The sequence below is a fragment of the Pseudovirgaria hyperparasitica genome, assembly GCF_010093815.1.
Source record: "Pseudovirgaria hyperparasitica strain CBS 121739 unplaced genomic scaffold EJ05scaffold_12, whole genome shotgun sequence".
NCBI lineage: Eukaryota > Fungi > Ascomycota > Dothideomycetes > Acrospermales > Acrospermaceae > Pseudovirgaria > Pseudovirgaria hyperparasitica.
The window spans coordinates 300,381-317,247 of NW_022985560.1; the positions used below are offsets into that span (position 1 = coordinate 300,381).

The following is a 16,867-nucleotide window of genomic DNA, read 5'->3' on the forward strand; positions in this document are numbered from 1 at the left end:
CTCTCTCTCTCCGTGTCTCTCTCTCTCTCCGTGTCTCTCTCTCTCTCCGTGTCTCTCTCTCTCTCCGTGTCTCTCTCTCTCTCCGTGTCTCTCTCCGGTCAGTCAGGTCAGTCAAGCCATGCCCATCGACGCCCCTTTCCCCACTTCCTCGGATCGATATTTACCAAGTCTCGTCTCATCTGCCTCATCTTATCTCATCTCATCCCGTCCCATCTCACGAACGAGCATCATCAGCCCATTCAGTATAATCATCACCCACGACGCTGACAACCACGACAACCACGACAACCACGACAACCACGACAACCACGATAACCATGACGATAACCATGACGATACCACCACCAACACCAACACCACAACCACCAAGCCACCCCGCGAGAACCCAAGAACCAAAAAACACACAAACGTCGACATTGCGTTTCGAGTCTTGACCACCGGAGCCGGGCGGGAGAGTAACTAACGTCCATGCTCGCTCCTCCTCTTATATTCGTCCCGTCAGTCGTTCGGTAGGTCAGTTAGTTAGTCAGTTAGTCAGTAATTCAGTCAGTCAGCCAGTCAGCCAGCATTCACACATCCACAGACAAATCCACAGACAAATCCACAGACAAACTCATCTCCCAGCTAATAGATCTGGCATTTGAATACTAGCTAGCCAAATATCTGAGCTCCCCCCCCCCTCCTCCTCCTCCTCCTCCTCCGCCCTCGTTGCCTACCATATGCATCATCATCATCATCATCATCATCACCATCACCACCACCACCACCACCACCACCACGCAACATGCGATTCGAGCCTGACGAACCTCAAGCTCATACTCAAGCTCAAGCTCACACCCACATCACCCCACGGAACAAACCCCCCCTTCGTCATGCTCCCTTTCGTTCTAAAAAGTAAAAAAAAAAACCCAATTCGCTCGAGGCGTGACCTACTCCCCATGCCCCCCCCTTCTAAACACATTAATGGGAATCTCCGCGAAGCATAATGGGTTTCGGACGCATATGAGCAGCTTGACGGCTGACTTTGGGTTGCGCCGCCAATCGGTGGTGTTGTACCGTTTTCGCTCCAGTGGTTTGGTCGGTGGCTGTGTATTAGGATTAGGGCGGTAATGTATTTATATTAGCCAAGCTGGTCATTGAAGCGACCCTCCCGATTGTCAGGAAGCCAGGTCGACGGGATTCAAAGATATAGGTTCCGGTCCGGGTCCAGTCCAGTCCAGTCCAGTCCGGGACGGGACCGCGATGAATCGACTTGCTCTGACGCTGTAATTAATGCTCAAAACCTACGTCAAGTCAGGGACAGCCCAAGTCCTCGCAGTCAGATCCACACGTGCTTACCGTATCTCATAGTTTCCCGCCCTCGTCATGTACCGCACCCACTTGACGCTGCTGTAGTTGCTCTTCTCAAACACCTTCAAGTACCGCACCAGCAGCCCGGAACTCGTAAACATGAGCAGGGAGAAACTCAGGCCCAGCGGCGGCCGGCTCCATGCCTTTTGGTTCGTCATGCTTGTCAGCTGGGCCTCTGCGCTGAGCACAAACTCGCTCTGGCCGGTGAACCGCGGAATCTTCCACACGACGTTGTTGGACTCGGGCTCGTATTTGGCCTTGCCTGTGCTCGATCTCTCCGTGACCTTGGCCGTGTTCAGCGGCGTCGGTATGCGGACTACGACGTTTGTTGCAAAAAGCTTGGAGCTGTAATTGGCGCGGATCGCGATGCTGTACTCCACCTTCGTCTTCCCGACTTCGTTCACGATTGCCTGTACCTTGAAGGGCAAGTTCACATTCTCCGTCGCGCGATATCTCATCAGGTCGAATTCACCGTCGGGCGGGACAAAGCTTATGATCCTGTCCGAGTCGAATTTGCCGAGCTTCACACACTGGTGGAACTGGCAGTCTTCCAAGGTAACGCTCCCTGCCGCTGCCCGGGTAGCCTTTGTTCCCGCGCGGTTCCCGGACGGCGGCTGTACATTCTCGTCACCGAGCGTGAGCCGATCGTTGAGGCCGAACTTGCACTCGGGGGTGCCGGAAAGATATGCGCGCATCACGATTTGTCCGTTCACGTCGGCGCGCAGAACCGTGCCTGTCGCCGACATGAGCAGATTGACGTCCTCGATGACATCGACAAACGCTTCGTTTTTGCGGTATTTGATGTCAGCCCTCCGCCATGAGAGCGCCCCGGTGGCCTGCATCGTTATCTTCGACGAGTCCTCCTACATCATGGTTAGCCCTTGCACTCTCGTCGTGTACTACTGCCCGCACCATGACCCTATCAGACTTGACCCCTTCCGTCGTGATGTACATCTTCAACGTGTCTGTCTCCGTGTTTTGAGGGTATCCAAAGTCCAAGATCTCTGTGCCGTTGTCAGCCCTACACCCCTTCCCCCCCAAGTCCAATTCCGCCAAGGCATAACCTTACCGTCTAGCAACTCATAAACCAGGACAAAGTTGTTCTTCACGGCCTCCTCGTCAAACTTGTTAAAGTATGCTTTGCCCAGTGCTATGAGGCGGTATAGGAACTCAAACACCAACGCCGCATTCGCATTGCTCTTTGTGACCGCAACCAGATAGATGTTTTCGTGTTTGACATGGCTGAAAGTCGTCGAGCCCAGTGTCAGGATTGGCGACCGCACCTGCGCATTCGATATCACCTGTATGCGGAAGACGTCGGCAAGGCGGGGACGGCAGTCGTTGCGGAACGCTCTGAAAATGAGGTTTTCGCCCTTTTGATTGAAGATGAGTATACCGGAGAGCATCTTGGGCAGGTGGGAGAAGCGACAGTCAAAAGCACACGAGAATCCGCCTAGACAACTTGGGAGCTGATATATGGTCATGGCTGGCTGCTCCCCTGGAGGTAGCTGTTACCTCCGTCGGTGATATATCGGGTTAACTCACGTATCCGGATCTCATTCGAAGGGGTTCACATAACAACACAGATGAAAGTGTTCCACATATCACACGTTCATCCTCTGCATACGCTTTGCATCGATTCATGCAATAAACAGGTGCATATCGTAACAATGGTCGCTCCTAGGTGCTGTATACTGACGCAACGAAACTCTCATAGAAATTGGAAATGCATGATACAAGAATTGCTGAGCCGGAGGGATTTAGATAGAAGCCGGCTACAACGTTTGGCCACCAGCCGAAAGGTATCTCCCAGAATAACATCATCAATGCCTGCCATTTATATCAAGTCCCTCTTTGTGAATTCGCTGTACAACGTCTTGCCGAGAGATGCTGGGCTTCGCTCGACTACAACACCGGCGGCCTCGAGAGCGGTGATTTTGGAATTTGCATCTCCTTTGCCACCACTGACAATCGCTCCAGCATGACCCATTCGGCGACCAGGAGGCGCAGAGATGCCGGCGATGAAGCTGACAACTGGCTTGTTCTCAGTGTTGTACTGCTTTAGGAAATCGGCAGCGTCCTCCTCAGCCGAGCCGCCAATCTCTCCGATCATGATGATTCCATCCGTTTCCTCGTCCTTGAGGAACACATTCAAGCAGTCAATAAAGTTGGTTCCAGAGAAGGGATCACCACCGATACCAACAACGAGTGATTGTCCTAGACCGGCCTGAGTGGTCTGATTGACGGCTTCGTAGGTCAGAGTTCCGGAACGAGACACGATACCGACGCGTCCACGCTTGTGAATGAAGCCGGGCATGATTCCAATCTTACATTGTCCCTGTCCGTAGCGTAAGCGTCCAACACCTAAAGTCCACGAACAAAGGCACCTACTGGAGCAATTATACCAGGGCAGTTAGGGCCGACAAGACGAGTCTTGCTTTGTGATTTCAGCATATCAGTAATGCGAACCATGTCTAGTCGAGTCAGTTCAGATGTACGGCAAAACTGTGTCTTATCGCATACCATGCTGGGGAATTCCCTCAGTAATACTAGGGGCACTTAGCTTCTCACTTCAACCAGAAGATTATGTTTGACTGCTTACCAAACGACTAAGGGAATCTCTGCAGAGATGGCTTCTTCAATACCAGCAGCAGCCAATGGCGGACTATTAATGTTAGCATCTGAGCATTGATCGCGCCTGTAGAGCTTCGTACGGAACGAAGATAGCTGATGCATTGGCTCCTGCTTGCTTTACAGCTTCTTCTACATTCTTAAAGACAGGCTTGCCAAGATGCTCCGTCCCAGCCTTCTTTGGGTTTGTGCCTCCGACAATGTTCGTGCCTGAGCAGTCTTTAGTTCATATGCGCATTGGATGAAAGGGAGTCAGGTTTCAGTACCGTATTCGATAGCTTGTTGAGCATGGAAGCTGCATACTTGTCAGTAATGCTTCGCGTCAATTGGATTCTTTTTACGTACGTTCCCTGACGACCAGTAAAGCCCTGGTAGACCACTTTGGTGTCGCCGTTTATCCTCAGATTCTGAACCGTTTGAGCATATTGCGAAGACCCAGTTGCGTAACCCTGCTTGCGGACAGCGCTCTGCACGGCAGAGGAAAGGGGACGACGGAAAGCCTGCATCATGAAGCTTGCCAGGAAACGGAACAGGCTCGAGAGGAAAGGAAACAGATGTTGAGTTCGGCGATCGTTGCGAGATGCGAGATACCCGAGGTGCGGTTGGTTTGAAGGTTTGTCACTTGCTCGTCGGAGGTTCCATTCATGCCCGCAGCCTTAGCGTCGTTTTTCTAGATAAGTTTCGCCCTGGACAAGGTTTACCGCCGCCCAGACTTCAATCCATATATAACAGCACCATCAATATTCGCGCATCCAAACAGCAAACAGCGCAAGTGCGCCCAGCACATCATGGCCACAACGACCCTAACTGAGACTCGGACAAAGGCTCGAGGGCCGAAGCCAAAGAGCAATGTGAAATTGGCACCCGAGAACGAGCGTTACATGAGGGCATGCGCCGACATTGCCAGTGCCTTGATAGACGATTATGAGGCTCAGGCTGACGGGTCAAAGCCTAAGAAGGACCTCAATCTTAATGCACTTCGAGGGCAAATTGCAAAGAAGCATTTCCTGAAGAGTCAACCCCCACTAACTGCTATCATCGCTGCCGTACCAGAGCACTATAAGAAATACATATTGCCAAAGCTAATAGCAAAGCCGATACGTATGCTACCACTGTTCTCTACTTGAGTTTGTACTGACTACCTGCACAGGGACATCATCAGGGATAGCAGTTGTAGCTGTGATGTGCAAACCCCACCGGTGTCCTCACATATCTTATACTGGCAATATATGCGTGTATTGCCCCGGAGGTCCAGATTCAGATTTCGAGTATTCTACGCAGTCATACACAGGCTACGAACCGACGTCAATGCGAGCGATTCGTGCCCGTTATGACCCTTATGAACAAGCGAGAGGAAGAGTCGACCAAATAAAGTCCCTAGGCCATAGTGTAGACAAGGTGGAGTACATTATCATGGGTGGCACCTTCATGTCATTGCCAGAAAGCTACCGAGATGAATTTATATCGCAGCTCCACAACGCCCTCAGTGGATATCAAACGAATAACGTAGACGAGGCCGTCGCCGCTGGCGAGATGAGTAATATCAAATGCGTAGGCATAACCATAGAAACTCGCCCAGACTACTGCCTGGACCAACATCTCTCAGCTATGCTCCGCTATGGTTGCACACGTCTCGAGATTGGCGTGCAATCTCTCTACGAAGACGTCGCTCGAGATACAAATCGCGGCCACACCGTTGCCGCCGTTGCCGAAACATTCCGGCTGGCCAAAGATGCTGGCTTCAAAGTCGTCTCACACATGATGCCCGACCTACCCAACGTGGGCATGGAGCGCGACCTCGACCAGTTCCGCGAGTACTTTGAGAACCCAGCATTTCGCACCGACGGCCTCAAAATCTACCCCACTCTCGTCATCCGCGGCACAGGGCTATACGAGCTATGGCGCACAGGGCGATACAAAAACTACACCCCAAACGCCCTCATAGATCTCGTCGCGCGGATCCTAGCCCTCGTCCCGCCATGGACACGCATCTACCGCGTTCAGCGCGACATCCCCATGCCACTCGTGACCGCAGGCGTCGAGAACGGCAACCTACGCGAGCTCGCACTCGCACGCATGAAGGACTTTGGAACAACCTGTCGTGACGTGCGTACCCGCGAAGTCGGCATCAACGAAGTCAAGAACAAGATCCGACCCGCCCAGGTCGAACTTGTGCGTCGCGACTACTATGCGAACGGGGGCTGGGAGACCTTCCTAGCGTACGAGGACCCGAAGCAGGATATTCTTATTGCCCTGCTACGACTGCGCAAATGCAGCACGACGCATACCTTCCGGCCGGAGCTGACTGGCCAGCCGACGAGCTTGGTGCGTGAGCTGCATGTGTACGGGAGTGCTGTGCCGGTGCATGCGCGTGATCCGAAGAAGTTCCAGCACCAGGGGTATGGGACCTTGTTGATGGAGGAGGCGGAGAGGATTGCGCGGGATGAACATTGGAGTGAGAAGATTTCTGTCATTTCAGGCGTTGGGGTCAGGTCGTATTATGCTCGGCTCGGGTACTGGCTGGACGGACCATATATGTCCAAGATGATCGTTCAAGAAGACGACCCGTGAAGTATATGCGGGGATTTCTCTGGCTCTATCGAAAAGGAAGTGGACAGGCGTTCTGCATTGCTGGCGTAGATTTTGATAGTTGGACATTCAGAGCAAGGTGCAACAATCTGCATTCAGATGAGACACGAGAACATTCGAACAGTTCATATGGGAGAAAAGTTTATCTGGCGCAGTGCATCATACACTGCCTGCGCACCTCCATCATTCTTTCGCTACATTGCTGGCCTGCAGCTATAGCAATGCTACAAAGGTGCCTCGTATCTAGAATGAGGTTCATCCTTGACTCCTATTACGCCTCATATCGAATAACGCCCCATAAGCTAAATGACACCCTTACCACAAAAGATGAGACTTGAGCGTGACAGAATCACAGACATAAAATACCACGGACAAAAATGAAGTAGTCTATATGCTACTAGTAGTGTGAGACTTCGTGCTGATTCAAAGCGCTCCTTTTAGGGGGTGGAGGAGGTGGTGGAGGCTTCTTCCCACTAGCACCTACTCGTGGAGCAGGCGGAGGCGGAGGCGCTCGTTTGTAACCAGTAGCTCCAGTCTCTCCTGTAGCCCAGCTGGTGCTTCTCTGGCTACCATATGAAGTGGCAGGTGAGGGTGAACGATCTCGGAAGGGGCTACTACTTCCATTCACAGAACCATCTGAAGGGTAGTTACCATTGTCGGTGTCAACTCTGGGTCTATGAACAGGGCGTAGCTGTGTGCGACTCGCAAGGATTGACGTTGGATCTGTCGGTACTTTTGACAAGCGAGGCATGGGTGCTGGAGATTCCTCTCGTGGGGTACTTGATGGACCCTCGAACGTAGTCGATCTCTGATAGTTTGGTCGCCCGATATAGCGATCAGGGCTCTGTGTTTCGTAGTTTGTGGATTGACTTCGTGTGGTACTTCTTGGTATAGTGATCCTGGGCGGCGCGGGCAGAGGCTCCTCCTCAATGCCATTGAAGCGACTGTCGTAATCATGTGCTGTATTAGACCGTGACCGTGGTCCTCTTCGCGATTCACCAGATGTGCCGACTGTAGATCTGTTTCCTGTTAGTCACAATCGTCTGCACAGCATCTTGGTTATAAATCTTACACAACAGGCCATTCTCTTTTGACTTGTAGAAGGACCTCACGGCAACGATCGTAGTAGGACAACTCTGCTTCCAAGAACGTCGTCAGATCTTGCACACTGTCCGCCTCAGCTTCTTTTATATCTTGCATTCGCCTCAGAACCTCATCACTGGACTCTTCGTATTTCGCCTTCTGAGATCTGAGCTCTTCTTCGGTACGATAGTCCTCCTTCTTGGCTTTCTGCATCTTGGCAAGTGAAGTATCGTATGCTAGTCGTCGAGCCTCAAGCTTCTTGCGAGCCGCCTTGGAAACTTATCAGACCGTCGCTCATACAAACTCCATGTAGACTCACTCACCTGGTACTCTTTCATTTGTGCAAGAGACCTCTCTGCTGACTCCAACCATGTACTCGTGGCCTCCGAGACGTAATTTTCCTGGACGCGAGCAATGCGCTCATTGGCTCTTCCCAGAGCTGTCTGTGTTTCAGTACAATGTTGATAATATGTTGATATTATGCACTCACTCTTCAAACAGTTGCCAAATTCCGAGTCTGGTTCGAAGTCGTCACTGTGGCTAACCATTATGGAGCCAAAGGCACCTACAGGCATGGCCTTTTCCTTGTCATCAAGCTCACTGCGCTTATTCAGGTATTTGACGTAGGCATTGACGGATTTGTGCATCTTGTCCATCCCTTTTAAGAGATTAGCATCCTGCAGGGGCACTCCTGTAGCCGCGACGGAGTGACAAACCGTCATGTCTCAACTGCATTTCTTGTTCCAGATCCTTAAACTCATCTGAGGTGTTGGTCTTCACTTCCCCTCCCATCCGCTCTCCAGCCCATTGCTTGAAGCGATCGAGTTTCTTGTTGACATTCATATTTGCAAAGAGTAATGGTGGGTGCTAGAGAAAAAAAGGGACGATATGATCGGAGTGGATAGGGAAGTCGTGTGGTCTTAAGGGCACCAAATTGCTACGAGGCCGGTGGCGTAATGGTTTCAACAGTGAACCGGTATTGCTTTGGAGTTGGGGCGGGGTGAGGTTTGAGGGGTCTCCGGGTATTAATTGGCAGAGGCCTTCAAAGAACGAGCGAGCGAGTGACAAAGAAATAAGTTGTTAAACGACAGATAGACAAAGACAGACAACGGGTTGCAGTGTGAAGGGAGGAAGTGAGTAAAATATTTTTCAGAATCAACGGCCAGACCTCTTGTAACTAGTGTATTATTCACAGTTTCGAAATAGCTCTATCGGACGTGCCAAGCAAAAAGCGGATCAGATAATTAGTCGCTGGGAGGGAAGGAACAGGTAGGCTGAGCTAGCCATAAAGACCGCAGGGCGTACCAAGCCACCGGGGCCTGAGGTGCTGCAGGGCGGCAACCCACGCCTGCCGAATCAATCGCGCGCCCGGTCAGGCCTTCAACGGTCTACCAGCCCAGGGCAGGTCGGGCGGACCGATGGATTATCTCGCCTTGGACGACTGACGACCTGCTGGCCCTGTTGAGGTTACTACAATATGCGCGCGTCTTCGTCTGTCCAACCATTGATGCTGAGCATGATGTACACATTGATTAGCTCTAATAATAGCTTGGGCACCTCCGAGACGACGGCTGCGGAGGATCCCCGACAAGTCTTGGTGTGATCCTGCAGCAGTTTACCACTCAGTGCTCACTGCAATGCCAAGCACCAGATGTTCGTTCCGTACATAGGTGTCATTCATACTTTCTGCTTAATATTGTCTGGCCTACATGTGGACCTCTGTCGTCATGAGACGGGAACGAGACTCCATGTACTGATATGACATGGCGGGGACAATCTCACGTCGGGCATCATGGTCCGGTTGGAATGCTCATAATACCATGCATTTATTTTGTCAGGTAGAAGAAACAGCGCTGCCTGGGGTTCCCAAATTTTGCAGCAACTAAGAACACCATAAGCCATGCACCCAGCACCCTTAATTCCCTTAATCCTTCGTCTTCTGGGTACCACGGAGCAGACCAGTTCTCCGCGCGGCAATGAGACCAGCTTTTTGACCTTGGGCAGCGAATCGAGAGATGGTAGACGCTTTACCAATATGCTGGTGGTTACCACCACCGTGAGGCTGCACGAATACATGTTAGTATCTTCAACTTGAGTCCAATGTGTGATCCTTACATGGTCGACGGGATTCATGGCAACACCACGTGTCTTGGGCCATGAGTTGCGTTTGACAGCGAACTTATGCTTGGCACGCGAGGCCTCTGTAATTATTGCGTTAGCCAATGCCCATCCTGACGGTCCGGACTGAACATACTGAGCATCGGCTTATCTGTTCGGCCACCTCCAGCAACGATACCGACCATGCCACGAACACTGCTCTTGACGACCTTCTTAGCACCACTGGGAAGCTTGATTCTGGTCTTGCCCTCGTCAGGGTTGTGTCCAATCACGGTGACGTAGTTTCCGGATGTACGGCCAAGCGCACCACGGTCTCCCACCTTCTCTTCAACGTTTGTAACGACGGTACCTTCGGGGACAGAGCCTAGCGGTAGAACGTTGCCGACAGTCAAACTGGCATTCTTTCCAGCGTAGATGAATTGTCCAGTGTACATTCCCTCGTTAGCGATGAAGGTCTCGGTGCGGAGCTTGTAACGGTACGGGTCTCGGAAGGTGACTTGTGCGAGAGGAGCTCCACGACCGGGATCATGTATGATATCCTTAACGATACCACGGACATATCCATGACGCTCAGAGTAGTCGAGGACGCGGAACTTCGCTGGGGCCTTGTTTAGGCGTTGATGGGCTGTGAAGATCGAGCCGCGACTACGATCATGTCAGTTATACCGCCAATAACTGCATCTCTTTAAACTGACCCTTTCCTCTGATTTCTAATAACGCGACCCTGTGACACGTTAGCAATTGTGCCTCGATAACTTTCGTAGATGAGTGGAATCAAGCGCCCAGCTCCAATCGCATCCTCGACCGGCTATGAAAATATGTCGACCCGAGGAGAATAGATACTGTCGACCTGACCCAGTGTATCCTGTGCTGAACGTACCATCTTTGCTGTCGCTTTGTCGTCGGATTCGTGATGCGAGGAATAGACCTTGGTGGTAGTTGTGGGTGAGTGCAAATTCGCTTATCGGCTGCTTCTCGGTAATTCGAGGCCAACAAGAGCGAACCCCCCGGACCCACTTACATCTGCATTATCACTATATACCTCATCACCATTCGCATCGTCAATAAAATAGACTTCCTACTGAAAGATTAATTTCGGGAGCCTTTTAGCCACCGCTGACTGTAGTGCTCTTGCATAAGAGCCTCAGCCGCCTTCTAGATGCCAGGCTATGTGCGAGAACTTACCAAGGTTTAACAATCCAGGATGCCTTCGTCAATATGTAGCTGCATAGTAATGCTCTCGTTTTAGGGCTCTTGTTCCGTCTCATGGCAGCTAATCGTTCGTAAAGCATCTGTAATACGATACAAGTGCAGTCGACTGCTTAGACGCGCAATCAGCAGTAGTGGCTGTAGTGAGAAGAGATTCACACGGTGTCACCTCTACTGATACGATACTGCAAACTATGCCATCACTAAAGGAGCGATGCGAGAGACTTATGATGTTATTCGAAGGTGGTAGAAAGCCGAGATTCAAGAGCTTGGGAAGAGTATGGACGTAGAAATTGATGCCAACGGGGCTCTTAGCTGCTGTAAATTCCATTACGAGCCGCTCGTGCTCAATTTTGTATATTTGCGCCTGACTTGCAGTATACACCTGTTCATCCAGCAGACTCTTCAAGATCGATTGGTACGCGACAAAACGACAGAACTCTTGTCACCTGCATATGAGTAGGGCCCTTACCACACCGGGCGTTCACACAGAGGACACTGCGTGGCCTTCTCCCGAACCGCTGTCTGGTGAGTGCGTCGATCTCACCTGTAAGGACTCCAATAGCGGGCACGCTCAACAATACTACACGCGCTGCAGAATATGCGATACTGGCTAGTGCGGAAGTTTGAGCTATTGTACAATGCAAATACATCGCATGCTCTATCTGTTTTGAGCAGATATTGAGACAAGTAGTCCCATTTGTGTTTCCATTTGTGTTCTTACCTTTGCGGAAGGAATACTTGGAATCATGCCGAAGAATGCTTCTAGCGATGAATGCGCTTTGACTATGTAGTGTGCACTTCTTACAGAACAAATAATCAAAAAACCGTTACACGTTCATCCAGCTCTCAATCAGTGTGCCATAGCCCGTTCAATCTGGTAATATTTGATCTGCACCAATACCGGGTTCAAGTTGGCCGCCGTCGCTTGACCTAAGCTGGAGACAACTGCAGCTCACCTCCCTTCATCCACCTCAGCACTTTCTTACCACCCACCACTACGACGATGAGCGACACCGATTCTTCACTTTCGGAGCCACCTCCTTCTGATGAGGAACTTGAAATTGAAGATATTGTCCAGCCTGCGAAAAAGTTGAAGCTCAAGAAGTCGAAGCGCAAGGTTGACGAGGACGACGATCTCGATGCGGAAGATGCTTCTCCAGCAAAGAAGAAGCGCGCAGCTTCGCCGCCACATGAACTCGTTTTCGAAGACAATGCTGATATTGCCGTAAGTCATTGGCGCGTAAATCGCGTCGCCATCGACGTGATTGCACGCCGGCCTCGCTCCCCAAGCTCGTGTCGCGCTGACCATCTCTATCGCACAGTTCATCGTCATGTTTAGAGCACGCTTCGCGGACGTTTTCCCTCCGAAAGGCGTGATAAATTTCGGTCCACAAGATCTTGAGAGGGCGGTTACGGATTCCCCGCCTGGTCCGATGGCAGAGAACCTCCTGTGCTCGCTCCTTTACCTCGTCCTGAACAGACAAAAGCCTCCCGAGTTAGTCGTCCCTAACTGTTCACTTATATACACCTTGTTGCAGCCAGTGCACAGCTATATCTTATACTGGGAATTCCTACTGACGATCCAAATGCTATAGGAGAGGTCATTATGGGCGCGCCTTGGAAGAGGCTATCTCGGCAAACAGAGCCCAATGGCCAAGAGTATGGAATGGGACCAATCCTCTGTTGGGAGCGAATAACTTCATCACTATGAGCCCTATCGAACGTGTGAGATCTATGCCTCTATTGGTACCACCCTGCTATAGCTGACCATCTCTATATAGCTCATCCTTCTGAAGACATTGATTCACTGGAGTCTTAATGAATCGACAAAGATCAAGGACATGATCAAGGAAAGCTACAAGCAGGCCCGTCATGATGACGACAGGAATCAACCACTTTCCGTACAACCATGGGGCCGCGATAGTGATAAGCGTCGTTACTGGCTGATCGAAGGCAAGGACGACACAGTCTTTCGATTATATCGTGAAAGTAACCCAGCACTCAAAACGAATGTATGGATAAGCGTTGCAGGTACCCTCGAAGAACTACGTACCCAGGCGGGCAAGCTGGGGGAGGAGGGCTCTCAGGCTGCTCGCAGGCTAGCGGAAAGTATCAAGAATGGTATCATACGCCTGGAAGCCACAGAAGAGGTGTGTAGAACAGTAAACTTCTCGCATAGTCACAGGTAAACTGACTCATAACTAGAAACGCAAGCGGCGAGAATATCGTCAATCACGGAAGGCCCAGTTCACACGGCCAGAGCCTGGATTCTCCCTATACGAAGGTCGCACTCGTGGCAAACGCATGAGGTATACTTTCTCGGATGAAGAAGATGACGCATCAGAAGCTGGCTCAGGTGCGCGATCTACGAGATATCGAGGACGGGACTCATCTACCGACCCTTCAAGACCAACTGTGACTGCAAGCGGCCGTCAGGTTCGAACACGACAGCACGGTGCTTACGGAGAATCTCTCCTCAGTGGTCAAGTTACCGGAGACGTAGGCTCACCTGCCACGGATGGCTCAGACGGGCTTCAACGGCCATCACATGGAAGAGCCACCCGCGCGGCTGCTAAACCTGCGGCGAATGGTTGGTCCCGGGGCAGCAGGAACAACAGGAACATTGACACGTATGATTCAGATGAGATTGACGAAGACGATGGTGCGTCTGTATCTGGGAATGAGTGGGATGATGGCGATGAAAGCGACGACGAGGTCAAAGCTAGAGACGTCTCCGACGAAGACGAAGACATGAGCGACGCCGAAGCACCAAGTCTTGTCACAGTATTGAGATATGGGGAGGGGAAGGAGTTCACCGCCAACTCCACGTCTGATACCAACGAAGACAAAGAGATGACACAAGTCGCGGCACCGCCTTCAGCGCGTACGCAGGAACCCAAAGCCTCATCTGCTCAGACTGCTCGGCCTGAGTCACGCGTGCTGAACCGAAATGGACAGCCTGTATCCGAAACCGTATCAACGGCACCCGCCGCACCCACTGCAGGTACAGCGCCAACTCTTGTCGTCCCCGCTACTGCGCCCATTGTTACCACTGCAGCTCAAGTAGAAGATAGAGTGCCACCCCCGGCGTCTCACGCTTCTCCCCCTCGCATTGCCTACCCGCTGACTAATTATGCTGGCCCAGCGAACGGGTTCACGGCCACTCCAGCAATCGCATCGCCTCCGGCTCAATATGCGAAGCCTTTGCCTGTTTCTCAATACCAAGCTTCACAGGCGTATCCTCTGACCGGCACTCCTGTACACACGTCACCGACACAAAACACCAGTGCTGCACAAAATGGACTTCCCCCCCTGGCAAGCCTCTACCCAAACCAAGCTGCCTCTCAGGAATAGCCTCAGCAATATCGGCCATACCTGTGACTCGAAAGTACAACATTACATCCTCCGCCCAACGTTTAGTGGGCTGGTGCTGGAGTAGTGTAAGATTCATGGACCATTTGAGCGGTGTTAAATCGGTCGGCTATCTGGGAACGCACTTTGGCTCAAGGTGTATTCAGACTCATAGACCCCCCCTTAATCGCGTTCGTCATCCATTTATGACATAGACACGTCAAGCTTACAGAGAAGACTCTTTTCAAGCGGGTCTCGTGTTCTCATTGTACTGACTAGGATCGTTTTTTGGCAGACGGATTATATGAATCGAAACAATTTGTTTTATTGGATCTGATCTGCAGGCATGACGGAATTTGCTTGCTTACATGTATTTTACATTTGCGCGAAATATTATAATGTTCATGCCCTTCTGTGTCGCCCCCTATTGATCTCGTTGTGATCTTTTAATAAGGTAATAAACAAAAAGACCAGCTCGCAGCGTCACCATGGTACATACCCTCTGCGGCTGCATGTCCGGTGCTGTGGTCTACGACTCTTGTCTCTACCAAAGACATCTAATGGTATCTAATGAAAGCTGATCTTTCTGTTATGTTGGAATGTGTCCCACACAAATCCAAACCATTCATTTACGTACCGATGCCTCCCAAGGCCAATGGATGTGTGGTCTCGACTGGTGCTGAGTATACCCAAGCTCGACGTCCAGCCTACATGTAATACAAGATTAACGGGCATGGAGACGCGCGGCTCTAGGAGAAAGTTAACGAGTTATCACGCTTTTCATGTTGATTTGTTTCTTTCACTATCTGCATACAAGTTTCCTAGTCAAATATGCTTATGCAGATGTCCATGCTAGATTCCGCTTGGCATAGGCCCGGGCATCGCCCATTCCGCAGCATCCCTTGAGCTCGTCACATTCACGCTCGGTCCAGGCCTAGATCTATACCTCAGATCAGAACTCCTGTCTCTAGTCCTCTCATGACCACTCCCCGCGGCCCGCGGCCGAATGCCAGCGCGTTCCTCTGCCTCTCTCAATCTCTGGCCTTCGGCCTCCATCCTCTCCGCGAAACCGGTCTGTGCACCGCTTTCTGCTGTGCCTCTCCTTCGCAGTGCAGCGCTGCTTCGTCTACGTCCCCTCGTTCTTGGTGTGCCCTTTCCGAGTGGGGTTCCCAACTCGTCCAGGTCGTCCTCGACTGCCAATTCGTCGTCGTCGGCGCCACCACGCGTATTCTTCTTGCGGGGCCATAGATTGGGGAGGATGATCTGCTGGAAGCGCGGCTCGACGACGCGCTCGTCAAACCAGGCATGGATACGTGATTCGACGAGCTGTGCTATTTTGGGCACGTCTTGGAGGCGCGAACGTGAGCCGACGAGGGAGCGGACGGAGAGATCGAGGCGGTAATCGTCGAGAAAAGTGAATGCGAGAGTGGTGGGCGGACGGGCTGAATTGGGGTCAGACTGTGTTTGGTATGGGGTTTGTGAGGTGGGTTTGTGGGGTGGATGGGCAGAATTTGTGGGTGTGTAGGGCAGATCAGACTCAGGTGCGGGCGAGGAAGGTATGAATGAGAGTGCGAGCTAGGGCATGTAAGCAGATTATGTGTGAAGAGGCTTAAAGCAAGACGTACAGTTCCACTGAATCTTACAACGCTTACGGCGAGCGCAACAGGAAGCACTGCGACCAGTGGCTTCGGATAATTCAGTCTGAGCGTGGTCTCTACACCTAAAGTGATGACATCGCTGAGGTCCACATCCATACGTGCCTGGAGTCTTCCCCCTTCTCCTCCAGCACCGTCAAGTGAGCTTCCAAGCCCGCCTTCTTCCACGGGTATGACCCTGCAGTTACTGAAGATCGGAAACTCATCTCCCAGGGCAATCTCCGTGATCTTGATGTCTCCTACAAAATCTGGTTTGCCAGGCCCATTCATGACCTTTGTGAGTGATGTGACGACAGCATCATCCTGTCGGGCATCAGCTCGCAGTTGTGCAAGTGTCTGCGCAATCAGGACGTTGAACCAGTCCAGGCTTTCTGGCTGGTGGCCATGAACATTATAGTATGTTTTCGCAAGGATTGAGGCGGCAGTTAGAGGCGCAGGAGGATTCCTCAGTACAGACGAGGCTTTCCGTCGGAGGGACACTGAGGCGGTGCGTTGATGTGCAAGTGTACGTTGTCGGCGGAGGGAGGAGAGATGGAATGCCCGTTCATCGGCGGGGGGAAGCTCGCCGAAGATGAAGAACTTTATAAAGAATATTATGAGAGCGACTATCGAAAGCTGGCCGACGAGAAAGCCCTGGGTAAAGGAAAGGCTAGAAGTTTCTAAGTTATATTCATCTCCTACATATTGACGGGTATGAAAAGCACACGCGGTTGGGGATGGGTACCTCGACGCCTGAGTTTGGGGTGGCTCTAAAATACAGTCAGTCAATGCTTCCATGGTCTAGGCTATCAGAATTGATTTACCCACTGAGCCTGCCATGAGGGTTGTTATTGGTCGTCCATTGTTCTGCACCAGCGGAAGTGGGCATGTGTTGCTGA

At 51.5% G+C, this 16,867-nt stretch overlaps 8 protein-coding genes across 8 annotated transcripts; 3 read left to right on the forward strand and 5 right to left on the reverse strand.

The window, feature by feature from the left end:
* Positions 1-118: 118 nt before the first annotated feature.
* EJ05DRAFT_502357 (uncharacterized protein) lies at positions 119-463 on the forward strand (the record flags this gene model as incomplete). The annotated part of the gene is made up of 1 exon (XM_033747240.1): positions 119-463. One exon carries the CDS (start codon positions 119-121, stop codon positions 461-463), a length of 345 nt encoding a protein of 114 aa, XP_033598334.1.
* Positions 464-1,136: 673 nt separating this feature from the next.
* On the reverse strand, positions 1,137-2,835 carry EJ05DRAFT_81098 (clathrin adaptor, mu subunit; the record flags this gene model as incomplete). The annotated part of the gene is made up of 4 exons (XM_033749989.1): positions 1,137-1,283; positions 1,331-2,213; positions 2,263-2,354; positions 2,420-2,835. Coding segments are annotated over 3 exons (1,387 nt in total), but the record flags the coding sequence as incomplete, so codon positions are not given.
* Positions 2,836-3,138: 303 nt separating this feature from the next.
* On the reverse strand, positions 3,139-4,629 carry EJ05DRAFT_455014 (succinyl-CoA ligase subunit alpha). Its single transcript, XM_033742461.1, has 7 exons — positions 4,327-4,629; positions 4,248-4,276; positions 4,065-4,191; positions 3,953-4,015; positions 3,874-3,899; positions 3,742-3,824; positions 3,139-3,688 (listed from the first exon to the last, which is right to left on the reverse strand). The coding sequence occupies exons 1-7, from the start codon at positions 4,488-4,490 to the stop codon at positions 3,188-3,190; spliced, it is 993 nt and encodes a 330-aa protein (XP_033598336.1). The 5' UTR covers positions 4,491-4,629; the 3' UTR covers positions 3,139-3,187.
* Positions 4,630-4,769: 140 nt separating this feature from the next.
* Positions 4,770-6,552, forward strand: EJ05DRAFT_502360 (histone acetyltransferase ELP3; the record flags this gene model as incomplete). The annotated part of the gene is made up of 2 exons (XM_033747241.1): positions 4,770-5,082; positions 5,132-6,552. The coding sequence occupies 2 exons, from the start codon at positions 4,770-4,772 to the stop codon at positions 6,550-6,552; spliced, it is 1,734 nt and encodes a 577-aa protein (XP_033598337.1).
* A 1,086-nt stretch (positions 6,553-7,638) lies between these two features.
* Positions 7,639-8,496, reverse strand: EJ05DRAFT_487716 (BAR-domain-containing protein; the record flags this gene model as incomplete). Its single annotated transcript, XM_033745633.1, has 4 exons — positions 7,639-7,923; positions 7,977-8,092; positions 8,144-8,311; positions 8,370-8,496. 4 exons carry the CDS (start codon positions 8,494-8,496, stop codon positions 7,639-7,641), a joined length of 696 nt encoding a protein of 231 aa, XP_033598338.1.
* A 1,081-nt stretch (positions 8,497-9,577) lies between these two features.
* EJ05DRAFT_487717 (ribosomal protein L2) lies at positions 9,578-10,654 on the reverse strand (the record flags this gene model as incomplete). Its single annotated transcript, XM_033745634.1, has 5 exons — positions 9,578-9,715; positions 9,769-9,854; positions 9,908-10,416; positions 10,467-10,495; positions 10,652-10,654. 5 exons carry the CDS (start codon positions 10,652-10,654, stop codon positions 9,578-9,580), a joined length of 765 nt encoding a protein of 254 aa, XP_033598339.1.
* Positions 10,655-11,793: 1,139 nt separating this feature from the next.
* EJ05DRAFT_477953 (uncharacterized protein) lies at positions 11,794-14,745 on the forward strand. Its single transcript, XM_033744346.1, has 5 exons — positions 11,794-12,208; positions 12,306-12,478; positions 12,579-12,708; positions 12,765-13,133; positions 13,189-14,745. The coding sequence occupies exons 1-5, from the start codon at positions 11,987-11,989 to the stop codon at positions 14,335-14,337; spliced, it is 2,043 nt and encodes a 680-aa protein (XP_033598340.1). The 5' UTR covers positions 11,794-11,986; the 3' UTR covers positions 14,338-14,745.
* Positions 14,746-16,864, reverse strand: EJ05DRAFT_477954 (uncharacterized protein). The gene is made up of 4 exons (XM_033744347.1): positions 16,793-16,864; positions 16,714-16,738; positions 15,960-16,638; positions 14,746-15,909 (listed from the first exon to the last, which is right to left on the reverse strand). Exons 1-4 carry the CDS (start codon positions 16,806-16,808, stop codon positions 15,187-15,189), a joined length of 1,443 nt encoding a protein of 480 aa, XP_033598341.1. The 5' UTR covers positions 16,809-16,864; the 3' UTR covers positions 14,746-15,186.
* Positions 16,865-16,867: the final 3 nt, after the last annotated feature.